At 42.7% G+C, this 19,642-nt stretch overlaps 4 protein-coding genes across 4 annotated transcripts in view; 1 reads left to right on the top strand and 3 right to left on the bottom strand. All coding sequences in view use genetic code 11, as the record gives it.

The window, feature by feature from the left end:
* Window positions 1–1,335: 1,335 nt before the first annotated feature.
* EGR_08282 (Chaperone activity of bc1 complex-like protein) lies at window positions 1,336–4,034 on the bottom strand (the record flags this gene model as incomplete). The annotated part of the gene is made up of 7 exons (XM_024497531.1): window positions 1,336–1,632; window positions 1,898–2,050; window positions 2,133–2,240; window positions 2,597–2,936; window positions 3,202–3,406; window positions 3,453–3,635; window positions 3,695–4,034. 7 exons carry the CDS (start codon window positions 4,032–4,034, stop codon window positions 1,336–1,338), a joined length of 1,626 nt encoding a protein of 541 aa, XP_024348072.1.
* Window positions 4,035–4,457: 423 nt separating this feature from the next.
* EGR_08281 (Coiled-coil domain-containing protein C6orf97) lies at window positions 4,458–10,193 on the top strand (the record flags this gene model as incomplete). Its single annotated transcript, XM_024497530.1, has 9 exons — window positions 4,458–4,469; window positions 5,247–5,345; window positions 6,022–6,251; window positions 6,579–6,693; window positions 7,233–7,379; window positions 7,452–7,545; window positions 7,642–7,964; window positions 9,250–9,465; window positions 10,035–10,193. 9 exons carry the CDS (start codon window positions 4,458–4,460, stop codon window positions 10,191–10,193), a joined length of 1,395 nt encoding a protein of 464 aa, XP_024348071.1.
* A 25-nt stretch (window positions 10,194–10,218) lies between these two features.
* Window positions 10,219–11,195, bottom strand: EGR_08280 (Homeotic protein empty spiracles; the record flags this gene model as incomplete). The annotated part of the gene is made up of 3 exons (XM_024497529.1): window positions 10,219–10,310; window positions 10,726–10,858; window positions 10,992–11,195. The coding sequence occupies 3 exons, from the start codon at window positions 11,193–11,195 to the stop codon at window positions 10,219–10,221; spliced, it is 429 nt and encodes a 142-aa protein (XP_024348070.1).
* A 3,897-nt stretch (window positions 11,196–15,092) lies between these two features.
* EGR_08279 (hypothetical protein) overlaps window positions 15,093–19,642 on the bottom strand; it is a gene marked incomplete at both ends in the record, with an annotated part of 6,674 nt that continues 2,124 nt past the window's right edge. The window contains 3 exons of the mRNA XM_024497528.1: window positions 15,093–15,199; window positions 15,232–15,338; window positions 17,072–17,162. Coding sequence (XP_024348069.1) covers window positions 15,093–15,199; window positions 15,232–15,338; window positions 17,072–17,162 — 305 coding nt within the window. The remainder of the gene's footprint in view (window positions 15,200–15,231; window positions 15,339–17,071; window positions 17,163–19,642) is intronic.

The raw sequence follows: 19,642 nt of genomic DNA, 5'->3' as shown, positions 1-19,642 counted from the left end.
TCTACAGGTCAGTGTTACCAACCATACGCAAAAGATTCACTCACCTTCAGGAAGTGGAATTCGTCTGTCTTCCTCACTCATCGGCGTTCTCCATAAAAGAGCCGGTGATGATTCATCCGGAACATATTCAGGCTCCGCCTAAAAGGTTGGAGGATGGAAAATAATTGACCACTCGATTGGGTCTTACCGAAGTAGGAAACGTTCTGAAGACTCCCTCGTCGGAATTCAACGCTCGTCGAAGGGCCTCATCGACCGCAGCATCGTTTAAGGAATCACTGCTCCAGGCGGTGTCATTTTCTTCATTCTCGCTGCTGCTGCCACTGCCGCGGCTGCCAGTGCTGTCATCATTCGTATTGCTGTTTTCCAACAGAGTGTAGCCTTCGTGTTCGGGCAAGAAGGGTGGTGGATCCTCGACGTTTGGGAATGCGTCCCCTTGGCTAGTTGGCATGGAGGGAGTGCTCCTACATCCATTTGTTACGGCAGCGTCTCGCATTGTCTTACTTCCTGTGGGTAAAGATGATAAAATAACTATTCGTAATTTCCAAGGCAAATTCAAAAAACTTGGAAAAGTCTTCAGTGAGTTGAATTTTTATCTTGGTGGCAAGATAAAAAGGTCAGGACTAGAGCCTCCCCCCGCCGTTTTTTTCACCCCGTTTCTGGCACACCTCTTTCGGAGCAAACCCGATCCAGGAGGCTAACGAGTCTTACTCTCGGGGCCAGCTACTCAACCTTGGGGTCACTGAAAGGAATCTGAATAGACATACACACTTTCTTCTTAGCTAGCATTACCTTAACAGAACTCGTGGCCTTACCCTCTGAAGGTTCTCCAAACAGGGGATAAAAGTGCATTTGAGAGGCGGTCATAAAGTTACAACAACTTTTGTCACGGGATTCACTATGCTTCCCTTTTGCAACAAGACCTAAATAACCACCAAGTTGCTATAACTGGAATTAAAAAAAANAAAAAAAAAAAAACTCCTAACTAAGGCTACAATTATAGCTTTTAAGCCATTTGTTATAAAAAAAGGTAGATCGAAGGAGAAAGTCTTGAAGATATGACGTGAAATCTAATTTAGGGAGGACATAGAGCGAGGAGCATCCCTTCGTAGCAAATAAAAAGGGCCACCGCTTGCTCCATTAAAGGAGTTTAGACAGGACCATCAATTATCCATTCATACACAATCTTCGGAGGAGCAAAGATAAATGACCAAGTAAAAGAGTGATTTGTTCACAAAAAGACGGATTTATTTAAGACAATCAAGTTATCGCTTGGTTCATATACAAACAAGGAGGGGCTAGTCTGTGAAGGGAGGGAAAAGAGGAAGGGAGGATGGATCAGGCCACTTCTGGTGTCTCCCCTAATCCATAGACATAACTATCCGCTACTTCGAGAAAGAGCTTTCGACAGTCGACCACGGCGCCCAGTCTACCGCAAAGTAGAAAGCATCCAGACATCTTGCGGTGGAGAGAGTAGGTCTCCGCTGGTGGTGGGGTAAGACGGTGTTCTAGCATCACAGGAATTATGCGGTTGATGCGATAGGTCGTCGACTGCTTTCCAAAGTCGAAAGGCACCTTAGAGGCGAAGGCCTCGCCCAAAACACTCACTGCCTCTACGTGGGCGTCCAAGAAGACCTAGGATGAGGAAAAAGATCATGGAAAATGGGAGATGGTAGATATGTAGGCAGATAGGTGAGCGATGAGCCAGACCGGCGAATTTTAACTGATGATAGCTCTGCATGGAGGTTCAAGAAGATCTGCAAGAGCGAAAGCACTAGCAACTTCCTCAAGCGCGTCTGGGACTATCGAAACTCGATTCATTGAAAACCCCGAAACCCTTCCATCGGACTTAAGACGATCCCAATTATCGCATCATCAACCGACGGCAACAGCAACTCACCTTAGTCTCATAGCCCGTTAGAAAGCCCAGACGTCTTGAGTACTCCAAGATGCCCGGTTTGTCACCATTAGATGCAGCCACGATTACCCGTAGGTAGTCATCCACAAACCGGCGCGGGTACTCCCTCGACGCGCCGAAGTCCAGAAGGATGATCTGGAGGCAAAAATTGGAAATTCGCGGGATGGTGATAAAAATATTTGGAAAACAAAACAACGATTTTAGAGGACAGTACTACCTTATTCAGATCTCTGTTGTAGAGGAAATTGGACCAGTTAGGATCGGTCTGCATGGTGTTAAAGACGAAGACCTCGAGGAGGCAAAGGCGCAGAAGATTTTCACCAATCTAAAAATGAAAGGCGTCAGGCAATGCATCAACGAAGTGATGATCCTAGTTAGGAAGTAAGACACAGACAACGGCCATACCTCGCACACAAGTTGGCGAACCACAAGGCAGAAAATGTCATTCATTAATTACTTAGAAGGGGCACAAACGAATAAGGAGTCACCGTAATTGATTAAAGTTCGAGGATTTACAACAAATGTAAGAGGCTTTAAACAAGATGGGGCGGTCTTAGGGGAATAAAATAGAATTAAAACTGGTAATTGGAGCAGTAGGGGAGAGAGGAGTCTGCATTCAGTAATCCTGGCATAGTGGAAAACGAAAGGATCAACATCCAAAGAAAAAAAACAGCTAATTACCCAATTTCGGACGTCCTGAGATAATGAGGCACAATCATCGATAACAAGACCCTCGAAGTACTCTGTGGTAAAGACTTTCTGTGTGGAGAAGTCGTGGAAGACCTGAGGCACCAAGAAGACTGGATCATTGGCAAGAAGACGAGCAAATTTTTCGGCGTAGTAGGCCTCGCGCAGGTAGTCACACTCCCATTTAAGCTCTTTCTTGGCGGCACGAACCGCCGACTCGGCGAACAGACCGCGAGGCATGAAGTTGAAGCGTTTAAGGATCATTGTGATGTTGGCCACATCGGTCTCAATGCTTTTCGCCACCCCGGGATACTGAACCTTCATGGCCAGCCGTCTGCAAGTAGTAACAATGGTAATGAAACATCTTGAATGAATGCTTTGTCCAGTCTAGATATAGTCAGCACAATGGTAAGAGATGAATCCCAAGTTGTTTGGCGAAACTCGATGGATGTAAAAGAACCATTTACTTTAGGCGTGTTTGTCCAAAATGATGCGTAACGTACTGTAAATAGAAGACTCTATGAATTGAGTTAAAACCAGAAAAATGATAGCAATATAGTAGCACGTGTAACGAGAACAGTCATGCACACAAACATTACCTTCCATCCGGGAGGGTGGCGAGATGGACCTGACCAATGCTAGCAGCAGCAAAAGGTTTTTCATCAAATGAAGCCAGCTTCTCCCTCCAATTTGGTCCCAGTTCAGCATTTACCACTTCGTACATCTGTGAGGTTGGCATAAAATCCGCAGACTGCCTAACCCGTTCAAAAATCTTTTGCACCTTTGGACTGACAAGCGAACTGTCTGAAAATGGAAATGGGTAGATAGAGGTAAAAATATTCCACAATACCTTGTATACTGAGCATCTGGCCCAGTTTAAGGGCGGCGCCGCGCATACGGCACAGAGTATCAACAATCCGCTCCAAATTGGCGTCATTCAGGAAGACATTCGACTTGTCATTTTTGTCCGAGGCACCTATGGAACGTTTCGCGTACTCTGCCGCTGCTCCAAGTCCCAATCCAACAAATAGATCTAAACTTGAGTTAAGGTGCACCAAACCCGAACTGTACTTCCGAAACCGACCGATCTACCAACCCGAGTGACGGGAACACGTCGTTCTTTTGAGGAAGATAGAGATCTATTTCTCGGAGAAGCTTCAAAAGCGTCTGGGGCGAAAGTGGAGTAATTCCTGGTCTTAAATGAAAAACAAGGAGCAGTGGTGCATTTACAGTTGTTGTAAGGACGACGGAACTTTGTGACACCACCTGCAGCAACAGGATGAAGCTGTCCAGAACCTCGAAGGCATTCTCGTACACCAATAAGATGCAAAAATGTCCCTATTTCATTCGCCTGAATAGCTATTGCCGCACTTAGAACACAAGATGCTCCACGCAAAACCTTGACACAGTCACTTACAAAAATACTGCGCATTACACGCAAATAACAGAGGTAAGGAAAAATTGAACGAAGGAGCCAAACGATGCACGATTTGGATTAGGAGGAGTCTTACCAGGTAGACCAAACAAAATGCATGAACATTAAACATAAAGTATTGATAAAAAATAGGGATTTTTAAATTTAAATGCGACACAAAATGCATACGCAAGTGCGCTCAAAATAAGGGATTAAAAGCTTTTAAAAAGGACATTATACAAACATATAATTATAAAATTAATAAAAAAAGATATGCACACAAAGATGCAATCAAAGTAAAAAACTCCAAAAAATTAAAAATTATCTTTCAATACATGGTTAAAAGATGTGCATGCTTTGAAATGCAAATGAAATAAAATGCACAAACTGTGTTTTGTACAAAGAAATAAAAAAATTATGCACAACCTTAGAAGAGTTTATATGTTTGAACGAGTACATATCCGTGTGCACTGCGTGTAGTCATATTTTTGAATTGCCCTGTGGCTGCTGCAAATCACAGGTGGTTGTGGTTTTTTATTGCATTCAATGTAATTTTAATGACCCATTTCGCTTATATACCGTATATCTTATAATATTTGATCTAATTACTCTTGGGGGTTATTCCAATGCTTGCTGTTCGTTAAATTTGACCCAAATTTGCGGTATGCCGAATTAACTAATTGCATACAGCGCTTGGTCTCATCCGCTTACGTAATTTAGCCGTTTTGGAATTTTAATGCTGGAAAACCGCGAGGCAAATTGTTAAAAAAAGACCTGCTACTATAAGGCCATCCCGGCATTCCACTAATTTCCGACCTACTTTAGCCTTTTTCTAAGGTCACAAATCGATACAATATGTGTTGTCTATATTCATGGTTATAAGGCGCATATTGGCCTTAAATATGGGAAGGTATAATTCTTGCATAGTTTGTCATTTCCGAAAATGTGCTAACAATTCAATTTTGTTTTGCATGATGTCGACTCTTATGTAGCCTTATCTTTTTCAGTAGCTGTTGAAATTTTAGCAAAAAAAACAACTTAGAAAACCACTCTAGGAGTGAAAAAGGCGGAACAGCGATGATCAAGCACTTATTTCTTGTTGTGACCTGTGTGCAAACCCATTGCTTTAGCACGGCTTCGCAGATACGCGCATCCCTTATTTGCTTTTATTCACTGCATTATTATATCCTTCTTATGGTTCTGATTGGAATGTTTTTTTTTGTCATTTAGGCGAAGGTACGCATCTGGAATTATGAGGCTCTGAAATTCGAGACATCAAGTTTGGTTGATGAAGGTGTCAACTTTGAGGCCGAACATAAGGCTGCGAGAGTAACTACTCTGTGAATCGTTGTGGAACTTAATAGGATTTCTCAGTCGTGAAATAGTGCAGAACCCGAAATGAAGCAGACAAGGAAGGTCAGCAATTGTTTTTTGTTGTAGAGGTGATTGAGTTGTGCCGTGAGTACCTTGAACCACGTGATTGGTTTTAGTGTACTGCTACACCGAAATTGGCACAAAAAGCTTAGTCATTCAAGCATTTCCCTTTTCAGTTACAGTATAAGAAGTTGATGTTGATACTTTTTTCTTGCTAAACACGAAACTGCAAATAAGTGTGTTTATAATGTCTGCCTAAATGCGGCATAGCGTGTAAAATTCAAGTCGTACCGATTACGATTGTTTGCGATTCTTGGAAAATTTGTCTCTCATAAGTTTTTTACTAGGACTCAAAATTAGAATGTTTTGTAAACATTTCCGTGGATTCATTCTCTCCGCTCAAACTGTGCCGTTTGAATTTGGTGCCGCTACTGCCACCGAGGGTTCGTGACAAACCATACCACTGTAGAAGATTTTTTTTGTTATCGTACGGAGGCGCTGGGGAATTTTAGGTACGGTCATGGGAAACACTCTCTAGCTGAATGTGTGAAAGGCCTCCTCTTGAACAGGGTCCGGAACCTTGAATAGAAACATAGAGTACGTTTACTAATTTTGCAGCACTTTTCAACAGGAATTGGAGGAGCAAAGAGAAGCGCGGACAGATCCCGCACTGAAAAAACGTGGCCTTCAAGAGGGTGTGGAAAAGTTGACTAGCGTGCTGGAGCGTGCCCACCTCGAGGCGAAGCGACGCGAGTCACGATTTCGTCGACTCAGTGACGCTACCCACACCAACACCGCTGTAGACGTTGACTCCGAATCGCTTATCACCTCTTTGGAGCACAGAGCACTGCAAGAGTTTCTGTGGGTATCAGCCTTCAGAGGAGAGTTTTTTAAAGGAATGCAGGAAAATTGTCTGTCCCATGATCGCTTAAAAGTAGCTGAATGAGCTAAAGGGCTTAGGTCCTTCTTGTTAGCCCCACTGCAGAACTTATCTTTGAGATGATCCCCGCTTTCCACGGAAATGAAGGAAGATGCTACTTCGATTAATCCCGAAATCACTTCCACTCATCGGCTAAAGAGCTTTAAGCTTCACATAAAATCTGACCCTCATAAATTTCCCCTTTTTGAGCTTATAAAAGTTGCCATTTATTCATAATTAATGCTACTCCCCGTTTTGCCTTTTTACAGTCATTTCATTCGCCGCCATCTGAAATGTGGCGAGGAACAGTCCATGAGGAAATTATTAGTCTACACCAAAGACGACATTGTAAAGCGTGAGGAGGAACTAAAATTGGTCAAATCGGTAAGTAAACGGGCTAACGAAGGAACTGTGCCGCCTACTTTCCCACCTTTCCTCTACACCGTCGTATTGCTGACTAAAGAATTTTTTGACTGGTGTTCGTTGCTATGGCGACGAACAAAATAGGAAGGAGTAGAGAGAGTGGGTTTTGTTTACAAGAATGCTTGATTATGTGTGGCGAAAGGTAACTCATTTTTCTGCGCCACTTCACTTGACCTCTAGATAGGGATGTAAGTCGTCGTTCTTAGCCTTTTTCGAAGGTTTTGTGAATCACATTAGTATACAGAAGGGTCGAGGGGCTAGGAGCGTGGCGGAATGACTGTACCACTGGCCGGACGCGGAATACAACTTCTACCGTGGCATAAAAGAAATAGGTAGTCTTTAGACACTTTTAATGTGGCGGAATAGAGTTTCACTACTTTTTTTGCCGCCATTAGTAGACTGAAAGGTAGATTTGTCTATTTGTCCACATTTTGGCAAAAATTGCATGAGTTATCACGTGTGAAAAAAAAAATCGTCATCTCTATTTCATTCGCTTGTAGGAATTGAGAGACTTGGAGATTCAAGTTAAGGCGCATCGGGAGAAGCTGGCTTCACTTTCCCTGATGAAGGATGAAAAGGCCACCCTTGCTGGTGCTATTCCTAACTCAGAGTTGACAATTAAAAAACTTCAAAGTGAGCAAAATAATGTAAGCGAAATCATCTACTTAAATTATTTAAGTGGTTGATGTCCAGAGTTTATGTATTGCTTACCTCCGCAGTTTCGTCAGTGGATCTCGAAACTGGTTGATCAGCTAAAGCTCAAAAATGTGGAAAGTGAGAGCGAATATCCCCTACTTATGGACGCAATCGCAGGTGAGTTAGGCGGTTAGGTCAATCTTCTCGTCGTCAGAAACTTGGCATTAACTGCTGTCAATTTTACAAAAAAAGGCGGTCAATTTTATGCTTCAGTTCGTGTGAAGGCTCTGGTCTCCAATGAGAGCGAAAAGATTGTCACCCAACGGTCACGCCTCGCACAACTTCAACAGCAAAATCGTGAATTACGCGAACGCAATGACGACCTGGAGGTCCAGCTAACTCTGCTTCGCCGTCGTCTTGCCGACTTGGAGGGTGGGGAGGCGGAGGCCCGGAAACACCTTGCCTCTGCGGCTGCGACGGATCGCGAGCACAAGCGACTCACCAAACAGTTGGAGCGGACGAGAACGGAGGTCTACACATTGCAGGCGGAAAATGCTCGACTGAAAAATGAGGCGATTAGTGACAGCCAGAGTGCGGTGAGTAGATGGAGGTTATGCTGTCTGTTTAGTGCTGGAAATGGGGTCAATTCAATCTAGGCATGAACCGATGGCGACTACTGAGATCTTTCAAAGGCAAGTAATTACAAAGTGACTCTCCTAGACTAGTCATAACACTGAAGTGAGGGCAGCCAAGATAACTAGCCGTAAAGCTAGCATATGAGCGTGTATCAACAGGCCCATTTGAAAGTCATTTGGCGGAAGTACAAAGCAAATAGACCGAATGCATGCCGATGGTCACGTGAGTTATGTACGGTTCTCTCATATGTCTGGCCATTGTCTCGGCTCTAATCCACCCTTAAAATTACTGCTCGTAAATCATGAGGTTTATCGAGTACTAGAATTGGCTAGGGCCATACCAGCGACAGGTGTTTATCCATTTGAAAGCCACACAATTGATAGGGCACCCTTGGGGTGTCCGAGGGGAGCTTAGCACCACCCAGTCGATTTCCAACCTCCTGCATTGCTTTCTCGTTAAGTTTTAGCAGTAAATTGTAATGAGTATGCATAAATCATCCATTTTTATTATTAAAAATGCTTATGTGATCATTTTACTTCGTAATAAAATTTACTTAAATTTGATTGGTTGCCCGATGCCTTATCGCTATGGCAACAGTTTGGGTCATGGTTTCAGAAATATGTTTAAAATTCGTCGAAAATTTGCTGAATTCCTGTATATCTGTAGCGAATCACCAGGGCGTTAACGTCCGTATCCCCATTTGCGTGTCAAATATTGAGTGACCTCCCGCCTTGTCAATGTCTATTGAACTGTCGGTAAATCAAAGTCATGCCGAAAAACTCGAGCAAAAGTGCCTTTTTTTCTTCCCTCCTTTGATCCTGCTTTGTGTGTTACCTTTGCTAAGCAATGGGGGAGTGCAGGCATGACATTGACAGCGCGAAACTGTCCGAACTCAAGGTGAGTCATAATTGATGTGATTCACGTGATATGGCAGGTGAAGATAAATTGCGCTTCCACTTTTATTATCTACCAGTGTGTGTGTGCGTGTTTTGAAGGCTGTGAATGCGATTGTGTGAAGCCGGTACACTTCATGTCAAGTGGTCAGTATTACCCAGTATTGAGATAAATACTTGACCTTTAGATGAAGTAACCTTCATTTTCTCTCCGCAAACGAATGCTCTTTGATTTGCAACATCACCGGCCCTCTCATCCCGTTTGTACAGCTCATGATTATGATGATAATTCTGAGTGTGGATCAAAAACTTAGGAATCCTCACATAAATCACTCCCTCTCTGCTTTACCAGTTGGCAGCTGTGGGTACGAATGCCCTCCTCCATGCCGCCGAGTCCCGAGTTAAAGAGCTTCAAGTACAGTGTAAGCAATTGGAGAATGAAGCGCAGAGTCTGCGACGCGATAAACTCCAAATGGAAACAGCCTCAAATCTGACTATTCGAAACATGCAACAGCAAATCGCCAGTCTGGAAGGCGAACTGGACAGTGTTCGGCGTTCGGAAGACCAGGTAAGTGTAATTAATCGGAAAAAATCGGTGTTTAACTCCAAAACGAGGAAGAGATTAAGATGAGACTACAGACAGGCTGTAATAGAGGTAACTTGTGGTCGGACAATTCAAAAGTGTTCAACCAGTCCGACCACAAGAATATCTTGATGCGACTTTTATCGCGTTTTTCGGACGCAAACAGCAAATGATGTTTTAAAACTAGTGATTGTTATTTATTTTCCCTCAGTAAGCTGTGGAAGTGAAAAAAAGTGATTTGGGATTTTAAATAATGAACCTAGTACTTGACCACGCATTGGTTCGAGTGTCTAGGACCCTTCAAAGGTAGTCACTTATTTGAAAAACGGTCTGAACTATGTATGCCGCACTAGAACACATGTGGGCTCGAAAGTGGAAAGAGTTGGTGAAAAGAAAAAGTTGTTTTGCTTTCTCTGATGTTGGATTAGGCAACGGACCGACTACTTTGAGGTCAGGAGCGCCACCTCATCGTTCAAAAGCAATTATTTGAACTACGAAGGCATTCGCTTGAACACTAACCTCGGGGTTGTTTTATTTTTGTTCTTTCCATCTAGCTGCTAGAGTTCCGGAGTGTGGTGGCTCGACTACTCAATCTCAAGTGCGATTATTTATGCGTGCCGGATTTTGAGATCGTGCATCGTCTGGAGCAGGTTGTGTTGGCGTTGGACTCTCCAGGCATTCAGGAACTCCATAAGAGTACTCTGTTGGAATAATCGCGAAACCAGTCGTTCTCCCCTCTCACACAGATAGTTTGCCCCCTCTCACATAAACGTACCCTTTGACCCCAGTGTCATCCCATAATTGACATATAAAATGAAATACCGTGAAGTCTGTAAAATTAGTTTATTATACGTCTCCACTATCACATTCAACTTATCAAGAAGGTCAATAAAGGAGCATCAAGGTCAAAGGAATTGATTCCTTAAAGGGGTGGCGTCCACACATTCAAAGATCGGGACTGCAACAGTTGACGCATCTCATCCTGAAAGGCTAGGAGACTGCTAAGGGGGTGGAACATCACTCGCTCAGCGGGCGTAGATGTTGTAGCCGTGCTCGAGGATTGCGGAGGTGGGGGCAAGGCAGTGCAAACGACCTTAGAGGTGGTAGCGGAAGTACTCAGGTTAAGTGCTACTTCCTCATTTTGTGAAGGAGGTGCAGGTGATGTGGAGTCATCAAAACCTTCACGCGACTCGAGGGTAGAGGGAGTGGGAGAATGGAGGATTTTGGAGGGAGGAAGAGGCTCACCATCACCTCGGTCGTCACAGGCGCTACCACCACTAGCTTTCTCTTGGTCGCCTCCTCTATTTCCACCTCCCTCCTCCTCTTCCAAACAGAGACGTTTGAATTTGGTTCGACGGTTCTGGAACCACACCTTCACCTATAAGATTATTTCAACCTCAATTTCCAGCACTTCCAGAACTTCAAAATATAAGTATGTCTAGACTCCTACATGCTTTAACATTATCAAAAATAACTCAAGAGTTTGCACATTATTAATTAAGCAGTATTACCTGAGTTTCCGTAAGACTAAGCGACTCTGCAAGTCGTCTTCTCTCCTGACCTACGACATAGTGATTCATTTCGAACGCGTTCTCCAATCGCAGCAGTTGGGAGGGCGAGAAGGCCGTTCGAATGCGCTTCGGTTTGCGATAGGGTCGAATGCTGTTGGCCGCAGCATCTACATGCACGAGAAAGTCAAAAAAATTACCCTCCATTAGTCAGATTTACATTTTTAAGTTGGACGACCAACCAAAATTTGCGCTATTTATCATTTATTTTGACAGGTTGTGCCTATCCGCCAATAGATGATCGTGTAATCAAGAAAAAAAAAACTTTTAGTGGGTTAAAAGATTTTTATGTATTTTCAATAAAAACTTGCCAAGAACTCATTTTTTGTTATTTTCTTGCTAAAGGGGATGTTGATTTGATTTGAATTGCCAATGTAAATTCTTTAGACTTTGAGATTTATTTCGCTTCCAAAAACTAAGCTTTTGACCTCTTAACTCTTCTTCTGTGGGAATGATTTAAATTTGCAAAGGTTAATTGATATCTGATTAGCAAATTTTAAAGCACCACATTCTCTAAGAGCTTCACATGGCATCTATCATGGTTCAAATAATTGCACAAAGGTTAAGTTATTGCATTGTATTAAAAACTAATAAAACCTTTCTGCTTAAAAGCAATTTCGTCAACTGCTTACCACCAAAAAGGGCTCCATACGATAACGAATCGTTTAAGTATTGTGAATGTAATGGTGGAAAGAAACATTGGCCCATTTCCTCGGATCTTGTGCCCCGGTCCAGAGGATAGGCAAGGCACCCACCAAAGGGAGGGGTCGACACCTCTAAGCACTTCTCCCTCCCCTTCATGATTAGGCCCAACATGTTGAACGCACTTCGGTAGACGTCAAAATTACTCTCTCGCATACGGAAGCTTTGATTGGTTAATGGGTTCGCGTCTTGAAGGGTCACTTCTGAGGGTAGTGTAGATCCTTGCAGGAGGCCCGCGATGGTAACCTGGGGTGACATCAGCTCATTTACCGAAAAGCCAGGCATTGTGTGCATCGTATTAGTAGTCGCCGCATTTTATAGGGTAAGAAGCGTGGAAGACGTTTGCTGATTGGCTAGCTGTCTCGCTTGCACTCTCATTAGGCACGCTAATTGGTGGCCATGCTCCCCCCGGGTACACATTATCGCCTGATGATTGGTCAATTCGAGGCCCGATTGCGCATATGCATACAACTGTGGTTTACTGAGTCCGCCTGATTAATGGATGCGCAAAAATAATTAAATAAGGTTTCATTTGTACCTATTTTATCGAAAATTAGGGCTAATACACTGTTAAAGTGTGTAAAGTGCGCGTCTCATGTAGAACGTCATCTTTTATAAAACAGCAATTACACGCCAGTTCTATTTGCTACTTTTTAAGCAATTTTCTGCAATTGAATTTATTTGTTATTCCCACCGAAGGTACTAAAAAACTCAAAAAACTGACTTCAAAATTAAGCAGCAAATAGCGGTAGTTAATCTTGAGACCATGTATTCGGGAAAAAAGGAAGGATCTTTGTAAGTTCCGTTTAACAAAATAGATAAATTTTCCGGTTCTTTTTTCAATCTAACCAAATTCAATGTCAAAATTTGGTAGTTTGTTTAAAAGTCAAACTTGAATACTTTTCAATGAAATCGCAACGACTACGTTATTCTCTAATGACAAATAACTGCGGATGGATTACAAACGTCAAGAAGCCCCGACAGTAGTCCAACATTGGGAAAGGGATATGCACAGTCCATAACCATTCCTATATGCGTACATTGGCAAGTCCACGTATAATTACCTCAGTCTGCCATCAGTGCGACTCTTTTTGCGCCCTTCACTTCTTCACCTCCCCCTTCCCCTCAGTTCTCCTACTGTCAAATGTTGGTTAAACTTAGCAGATGTAGAACGGAGTTGAAGTCGATTTTATACTTGTAGCAGTCGATTTAAACAACTGTTAAAAAAGGGTTTTTAAGCCATCATGGTCTCAAATTTGGCCTGTCGTTTTTCCCCTCTGCATAAAATCACACACTCTGGCTTGTACAGGAATATAAAACTACCATTTTAGTATCTAAAACACATTTAGCATTTTCCGATTACAGCATATGATGTACGAGGACAAATGCTACCATCAGCATGCACATTCATGGCTGCTGTTGTTGTGCTTGGTTCATGTGAAGCTCGCATAAATTGTCGTCGTGTATGAGGAGGGGTAGAATTAGGCTACGGGGAGGTGATGGTGGGGGAAAGAGAGACAGAGTACGACGTGCATATACGAACATGAGCACGCAATTGCAGTTAGTCTCCTGAAGGCAAATCTACTGCTACCACCACCACCACTAACATCTCCCTCACCACCCCGAGTTTAACTTATCAGCCCATATTGAGAATTATTATCAACATCATCGCCATCCTCAGATCATCATCATCTCGCGTGTCTCAGTTCTAAATACTGAACACGCAAGTCATTGGCGCCAGACACAATATGAGAAAAGAGGGAGAGAGGGGAGGTGAGGCTGGAAAGCCTGTTCCTCCCTTCTATCCACTAACCACAGTTTAGGGAGCTATGAAAGATGTAATCTTGGCCCATCTTCCTCCTTCCCACCCCCTAACACACAACTTTGCTAACTAACTGACTGCAGGAGAGCCGAAACTTCATTCCTTTCTTCATTCAATTCATGTTGTGTTACGTGAGTGTTTGAATGTCGCCAAATGGTGGGGAAGGAGGAGAAGTGAGGGGGGTGGGAAGCAAGGGAGAATAAGCGAGCGAGGGGTGTTATTTGGCGCCAGTTAGCAGGCCGCATGCAATAAGCCAATCTATCCCCACGATTAAGGAGCTGTGTGATGTGGTACGCACACACAATCCAAATGCTTGCCTTAGCGCTTGAAAATGAGTTAGATTAGTGACCAGTGAAGGCGGGGAGATAATTTCTCTGTGGTCATGAAAATTAAGGTAAGTTTCACTTATTTCAAGACAGCGGGTTTTCTCACCCATCAAGCCTTGATGGGCGAAACCGATCACTGGAAATTAGATCATCTTTGTATCGAACAGCTAAAAAAGTGCATTATAGTCAACAGGACATGAAAATTTGTTATCTACTTAATCAATTAAAATTGTTCCAATTGGTAGGTATTATGGTTATATATAACCAATTATATTAAAAACGTGAATGAAAGGTTTCACATATGTGTGACGCTGAGTCTAGGCTAGAAATAGAGGACATCTCTCATATACACGACCTTTTGATGTGAACCTGTTATAAGTCCAAAATCCAACTTTGGTAAGCGTTACTCAATTCCTTTATCATTTCTCGCGGTTGTGGCTTTTGCATCTGATCCACCAAAAGTAAACATCTCTGAAAGTATTACTCTGTGATTGCTGCACTAAGTTTGCATGCTTCAGATACATACCCTCTATTTACAAATCCCAGTGCTAAGGGAAACCCTGTCTCTCCGACAATGTCGCGTCTATCACTACCCTTAAGCAAAGTGAAAATAACCGGAAACCACCCATCCTTAAAACTCACCGTTTTTAAGAATTCAGCTGTTTGAAATTATTTTTTATAATTTATACTTGTTAACCAGCGTCACGTATGTGTGACGAGTGCGTGTCGGAAACAGCACCATCAAGTTTTGATCTAAAGGAGAGAAACAGAAAAGTTATTGATGCTGACACCAAAATCTTGGCTACACAATTAGACAGTAAAGTACTTCAATTCGCACAACATTCTTTTTTCCCCTATTCCCACTTAGACTTACTTAAATAAGCATCGCATGGAAGTGAGGAAGTCAATTAAAGCTGTTTCCTTTCTGGCAGTAGGAGTGTTAATTAAACCATCACTGCTGGAATTAGACACGGCGGAAGCTTTCACCTAGTGCCTCTGTTGGAAATGATTAAGCACTCGCCTCAACTCTCCCACCAACGCGACTTTTCATAACTCCCAGCAGAAGGACCACCGGAAATTAAAATTTTGAAGGTAGGTATTAAGAAAGTGAAGACTCCTGTTTTTTTATGCAAAAATCAAACGATTTAAGTCTTTTTTCCCCTTCTATAGCGACGCACCAGCCGTTGACACAGCTTAAAGTGAAATTCGTTTATACCGCATTTTTTTTTCTGCGTGTTTTAAATCAGCTGATTTAATGACAAGCACAAAAATTATTAGATGTGTTTTGAAGGAGTTTTCACCTATTGTAAAGTAATTTAGAAGGGTAATACACCTGCAAAAACACTGTTCTTGAAAACCCATGGTTCAACTATCAGAAATAAGCTATGCACAAATTCGTCAATCAATTGAGTGACAGTGAGTTTCTTATGCATAAATGTGCTAAAAAATAGCTCAAAATGAGACAGCAAATTTGCGGCATTTAGAAAACCGGTCTTTTTTGCAAAATTTGCAAAGTTAAAAATGTTACTTACACTATACTAGTAGGTAGTTTAAAAGCGCCAAAATACTGCAGGGTTATTTACACCACTTCAGTTTTTCAAGACCCAAGGGACATAATCGCCGTCGTAAATAGTATTATGGCATAAATATCATTTTTGAATTCATCCGGACTTTATTTAGCTTAGGCCTAATAAGGCCATACATCTGGACTCCCGCTCAGGGGGATTCGGCAATCTCTGCCTTTTTCCACCACGGCGCAAAATGGTTGCTGAAGCACTTTTACCGACAGGCAAAAAACCTAACCCGAGCTATTTTTATGATTGTCTCCGTTTTACCTTAGCAGCTGTTCATTCTATTCTGCATGTTGGCATCAAATACCATGGCTAGATGTTAATCACTACTTGGCCAGATGGGAGGCGACTAGGATTAGGAGGCAGCCTATATCAGTTTCCTTCCCCTCTGAGTCACTACTTCTGACTGCCTTATTTGTGTCATGCGACTACGGGATGCATCGCAGGTATTTTGACTTCAGGAAGTGAATAATTCACCGTGAATAATCTGATCGGCAGTAAACCACACACGTGTATCTACACACATCAAATGGGGGCGAAATGTTGCTCGCCTTTGAGGTGTGTAATGCGGCAGCGCATGGATCGTATAGCACGATCTTGTTTCCTCAACTGGGAGATTACCCTCCAACTCTCCGTTCCAATAAACGGGCTTCTGCCCTACTCTTTGGTTTAGGAATTACGATGAGGCATCCCTCCGCAAGGGATCGGACAGTCGGGCAGTAGAGCAAAGCGGAGCAAAAAGGCGTTTTTCCCCGTACTATTTCGCAGACCTAAAATTAGAAGTAAAACACAGCGTTATGCAAATTGTCAACCCACCGGAAGCCGAGAATGTCATTGTTCCATCCCATCGCGTACAATTATTCACACACAGTTTTATGACTTTTTCATCGCTGACTTTGAGGAGGTACTGCTTCTGCTTTGATAGCATGGAGGGATTAAACCAACATTAGAGGAGTTGAGGGTGGGTCGGACTTGGCAGGCGACTGTTAAGGCGTATCAAGAGGAAGACGGATCGCAAGGAGGGACTGATGCATCTCTAGCCTTCATGCGAAAAAAAATGCCTTCTACGAGTCTCTTCCTCCCAGGTCAAAACCAAGCATTACAGCGAGGTACAAAGAAAGCCCCACGACTTATTAACAGTCCATAATTTAGCCTTCATTTACCTACCAGTATTAGTTCTTTTAGTGCCATTTTAGTAGCCATCAGCCAGGAAATAATGGTGTCCCTGTATACTCGCCGGCTTTAAGCCTGACAAAGTAAGTACCTCTTAACATGTGGGCAATAAAATTCCCAACTAAGTGATTGCCCCGGCTCCATGACAGCATAAAACAAGTTTGTAAATGTTGAGATACCTATAATATTCAAGGTGTTTAATATAGCCTTTATCCTTTGAGAGAAGTGGCTGGAGACGATGTGGTAATATTTGGTGCTAAAGAAAGGCCAGTTGAAAGGATGTGAAATCTCTCCGTGTCAGCGCCTTCTTCTGCCTCCGTTATGTGACTATTTCATATCTGTCAGTCACGTAATTGGTTTGCTTGCAAGAAAGACCTCAGTCTAGGGTTTTTTGCAGTGCGATCGGACAGCTCAAATATACCTTCCTACCTTGCAATTGCCACCTTAATATTACTTAACTGGTTTTCGTGAGTAGCATGAGCCTTGACATCCCTGTTTGATGTGAACAGTTGGGATCTGCCTGCATTGAATTTGTCAGCTAAACGCGACTAGTTTTTCAGACATTTCAGGGGGAGCAATGACCTGTCAAGTCGAACGACCTCTCTTCCTCTAAAAGATCAATCAAATTGCCTGATTGGTTATGTTTGGGTCACTTGAATTGGTTGCAGTGGTAGACTAAACCACTTACTGGGGTCATGTACAACCTCAGAAGAGGCGCTTCACCCTCTAGAAATATTCCCAGTCAGCGCTTTTCTTACTCATCTTCTGATTAACTAAGAAAGTCATGGGCTAGCACTCCGCTTGCCCTCTGAGGTCATCTGAGAGGAAATGCGCAAGAGGTGAGGCTCCCCAAGTACTCCTCTGTACACCAGGCCGTACTTTAAACCTAGGCGGTGAAAACCTCCATTTGGAAATCCTTCAGCGAGCGAGGCAATCAACTACGTACCCAAAAACTGCAGTAAGGTAAGTAGAAGTTCCCACAACTTACAAGGTGTTACTATTTCGTGGCCCCTCGAAACGAGACAACATTTTTAGGGTTTTTCGGTACTTTCTTGGGGCAAATTATTTATTAGCAGCTTCACGTCTGCAATGTGGTGTGGTTAAGGTAAATCTACAAGTTTAGTCAAAATTTATTAGCCCTCGATCCTTTGAACTAAGAGAATCATTAATCCAAGTCCTCAAATGTTTGAATTAACCAAAGCAGCTTCAAAATATTTTCATTTTTGTGCGTAAATAGGAGCAGCTTTGAAAAACTCCTCATCTATTAATGACCAACCTTCACCCCCACCACCGAGGGGATCATAAAGCGGGCTAGACATCAACCGCGAGGTTATAAAGGCCGTCGGAGAAAGCATTTAGGCATCCGGAAGCACGTTGCAAGGTCTTCCCTGACGATGTGGCAGACTTGCCCGTTAAAAGTTGTACATTTTCATTGACTTTAAGTGCATAGACATAAAATATAAATTTACCCTCTTAAACGAACTACAATTGGGGAAAGAAAGGAGATAAACGTCTCTTAGGTGAGCAACAAGCATGAGGGAAGAACAAATGTCAAGAATGGGTGGGCCAACCGCCTTCAATTTGCTGTCAGGGAGGTGGAAAACTCTTGCAGAACCCCAAAATTTCTTTGCATATCATACTGGAGGTCGGAAAATTTTAGCCTTTTCTGTTAGAATGGGTCGTTGGATAAACGCACGATCGCACCTTGTCTACTCATGTATCCACCAATAAAAATTTGTATGATGGCCCGGCTACTACTAGATATCTAATTCAGTAGGTCGGCGGTAACTGATTTTAAAGTCTCGGATTGACGTGAATCCGTCCAGCAGATTTGGCCGGAGAAAAAATCATCATTATTATTTGATTTATCCACTGTTGAGTAATAAATTAAAATCATTCTGAGAGTTTATTTTATCCCACTGGGAAGGGGATTCCATTTCCTCTAAAATTACCTCAAAATGCTGAACTGTCTTACCCATGATCATAAATATTCGTTTGGCTTTAAGAATGGAATGGCAAATTAATCTTCGGGAATTCGCTTAGGGCTATTAAAAGGTAAAGAAGTAAATCGGCGCCTTCATTTTTGAACGTATGCATTGGTTAATCTGGAAGGAGAAATTTTTTGTTGTTGCTACTGCGGTAATCGGTCACGTAGAGGGGTGATCTTGGATCCTTTGCTACAAACCCAAATGCCACACGCATTGTTGAGGTCAAGGCCTTTTCGAGTTGAGCGATCATGTTCTACTTTCAGCAAATCTACGTGCTCATTTTACAAAGGAAGTACGGTGGTTGAATAAGGGAAAGTTTGGCAGATGTAAAGCTTCAGACGGCTAGATGCATGGATGGGTGGATTAATGGACAGATAGATGGATAAGGAATACCACTACCTTTGACCTAGCCTTGCAAACTATCAAATTACACCACCACGTCCTCAGGAAACACCTTGAAGCTGCCATGACAAATGATCATCGAGCCGAACCTATAACATGGAAGAACATATCGTCCTACTTTTATGCATATACACTGACTTAGCCATGAAGTACACCCAAACCTTGACACTTCTGGCCTCCCACTTCCGCCAGCTTCATCCATAAGTGCTCCTTTCCAAAGCTTTAAGGCGGTGGACATTTACCCACGGTTGCATGCTCTGTCTGAGTAGCCTTTCTGATCACGTAACTGCGTACCCGTTTCCAGCAGTCTCTGCCAAATTGCACTTAATGTAACCCACCTTTACTCCTGATTTGGCGAACTTAAAGCAAATTAAGGCTACTTGATCTATTTGAGGGGTACTGTACTGCCTGAATAATGGAACAAAGTTACCCCAAAATAGGTAGGAAATCTACGCCTTGAATCTACTTCTTAAAATAGCTTGTTTTTCTCGCACTTACTTATTGCCCAAATTTTTTGGCAATATTTCGCAACGAAAAGTGAAATTATGAGTGCCCTGGAACATGCCTTGTTGACCACCTACCTCGTGGTCCTCCACACTACTGACAATAT

The sequence above is a fragment of the Echinococcus granulosus genome, assembly GCF_000524195.1.
Source record: "Echinococcus granulosus chromosome Unknown EG_S00101, whole genome shotgun sequence".
In the NCBI taxonomy this organism is placed as follows: domain Eukaryota; kingdom Metazoa; phylum Platyhelminthes; class Cestoda; order Cyclophyllidea; family Taeniidae; genus Echinococcus; species Echinococcus granulosus.
The sequence above is the reverse complement of the archived record's forward strand: the minus strand, read 5'-3'. Positions and strand labels throughout refer to the sequence as shown.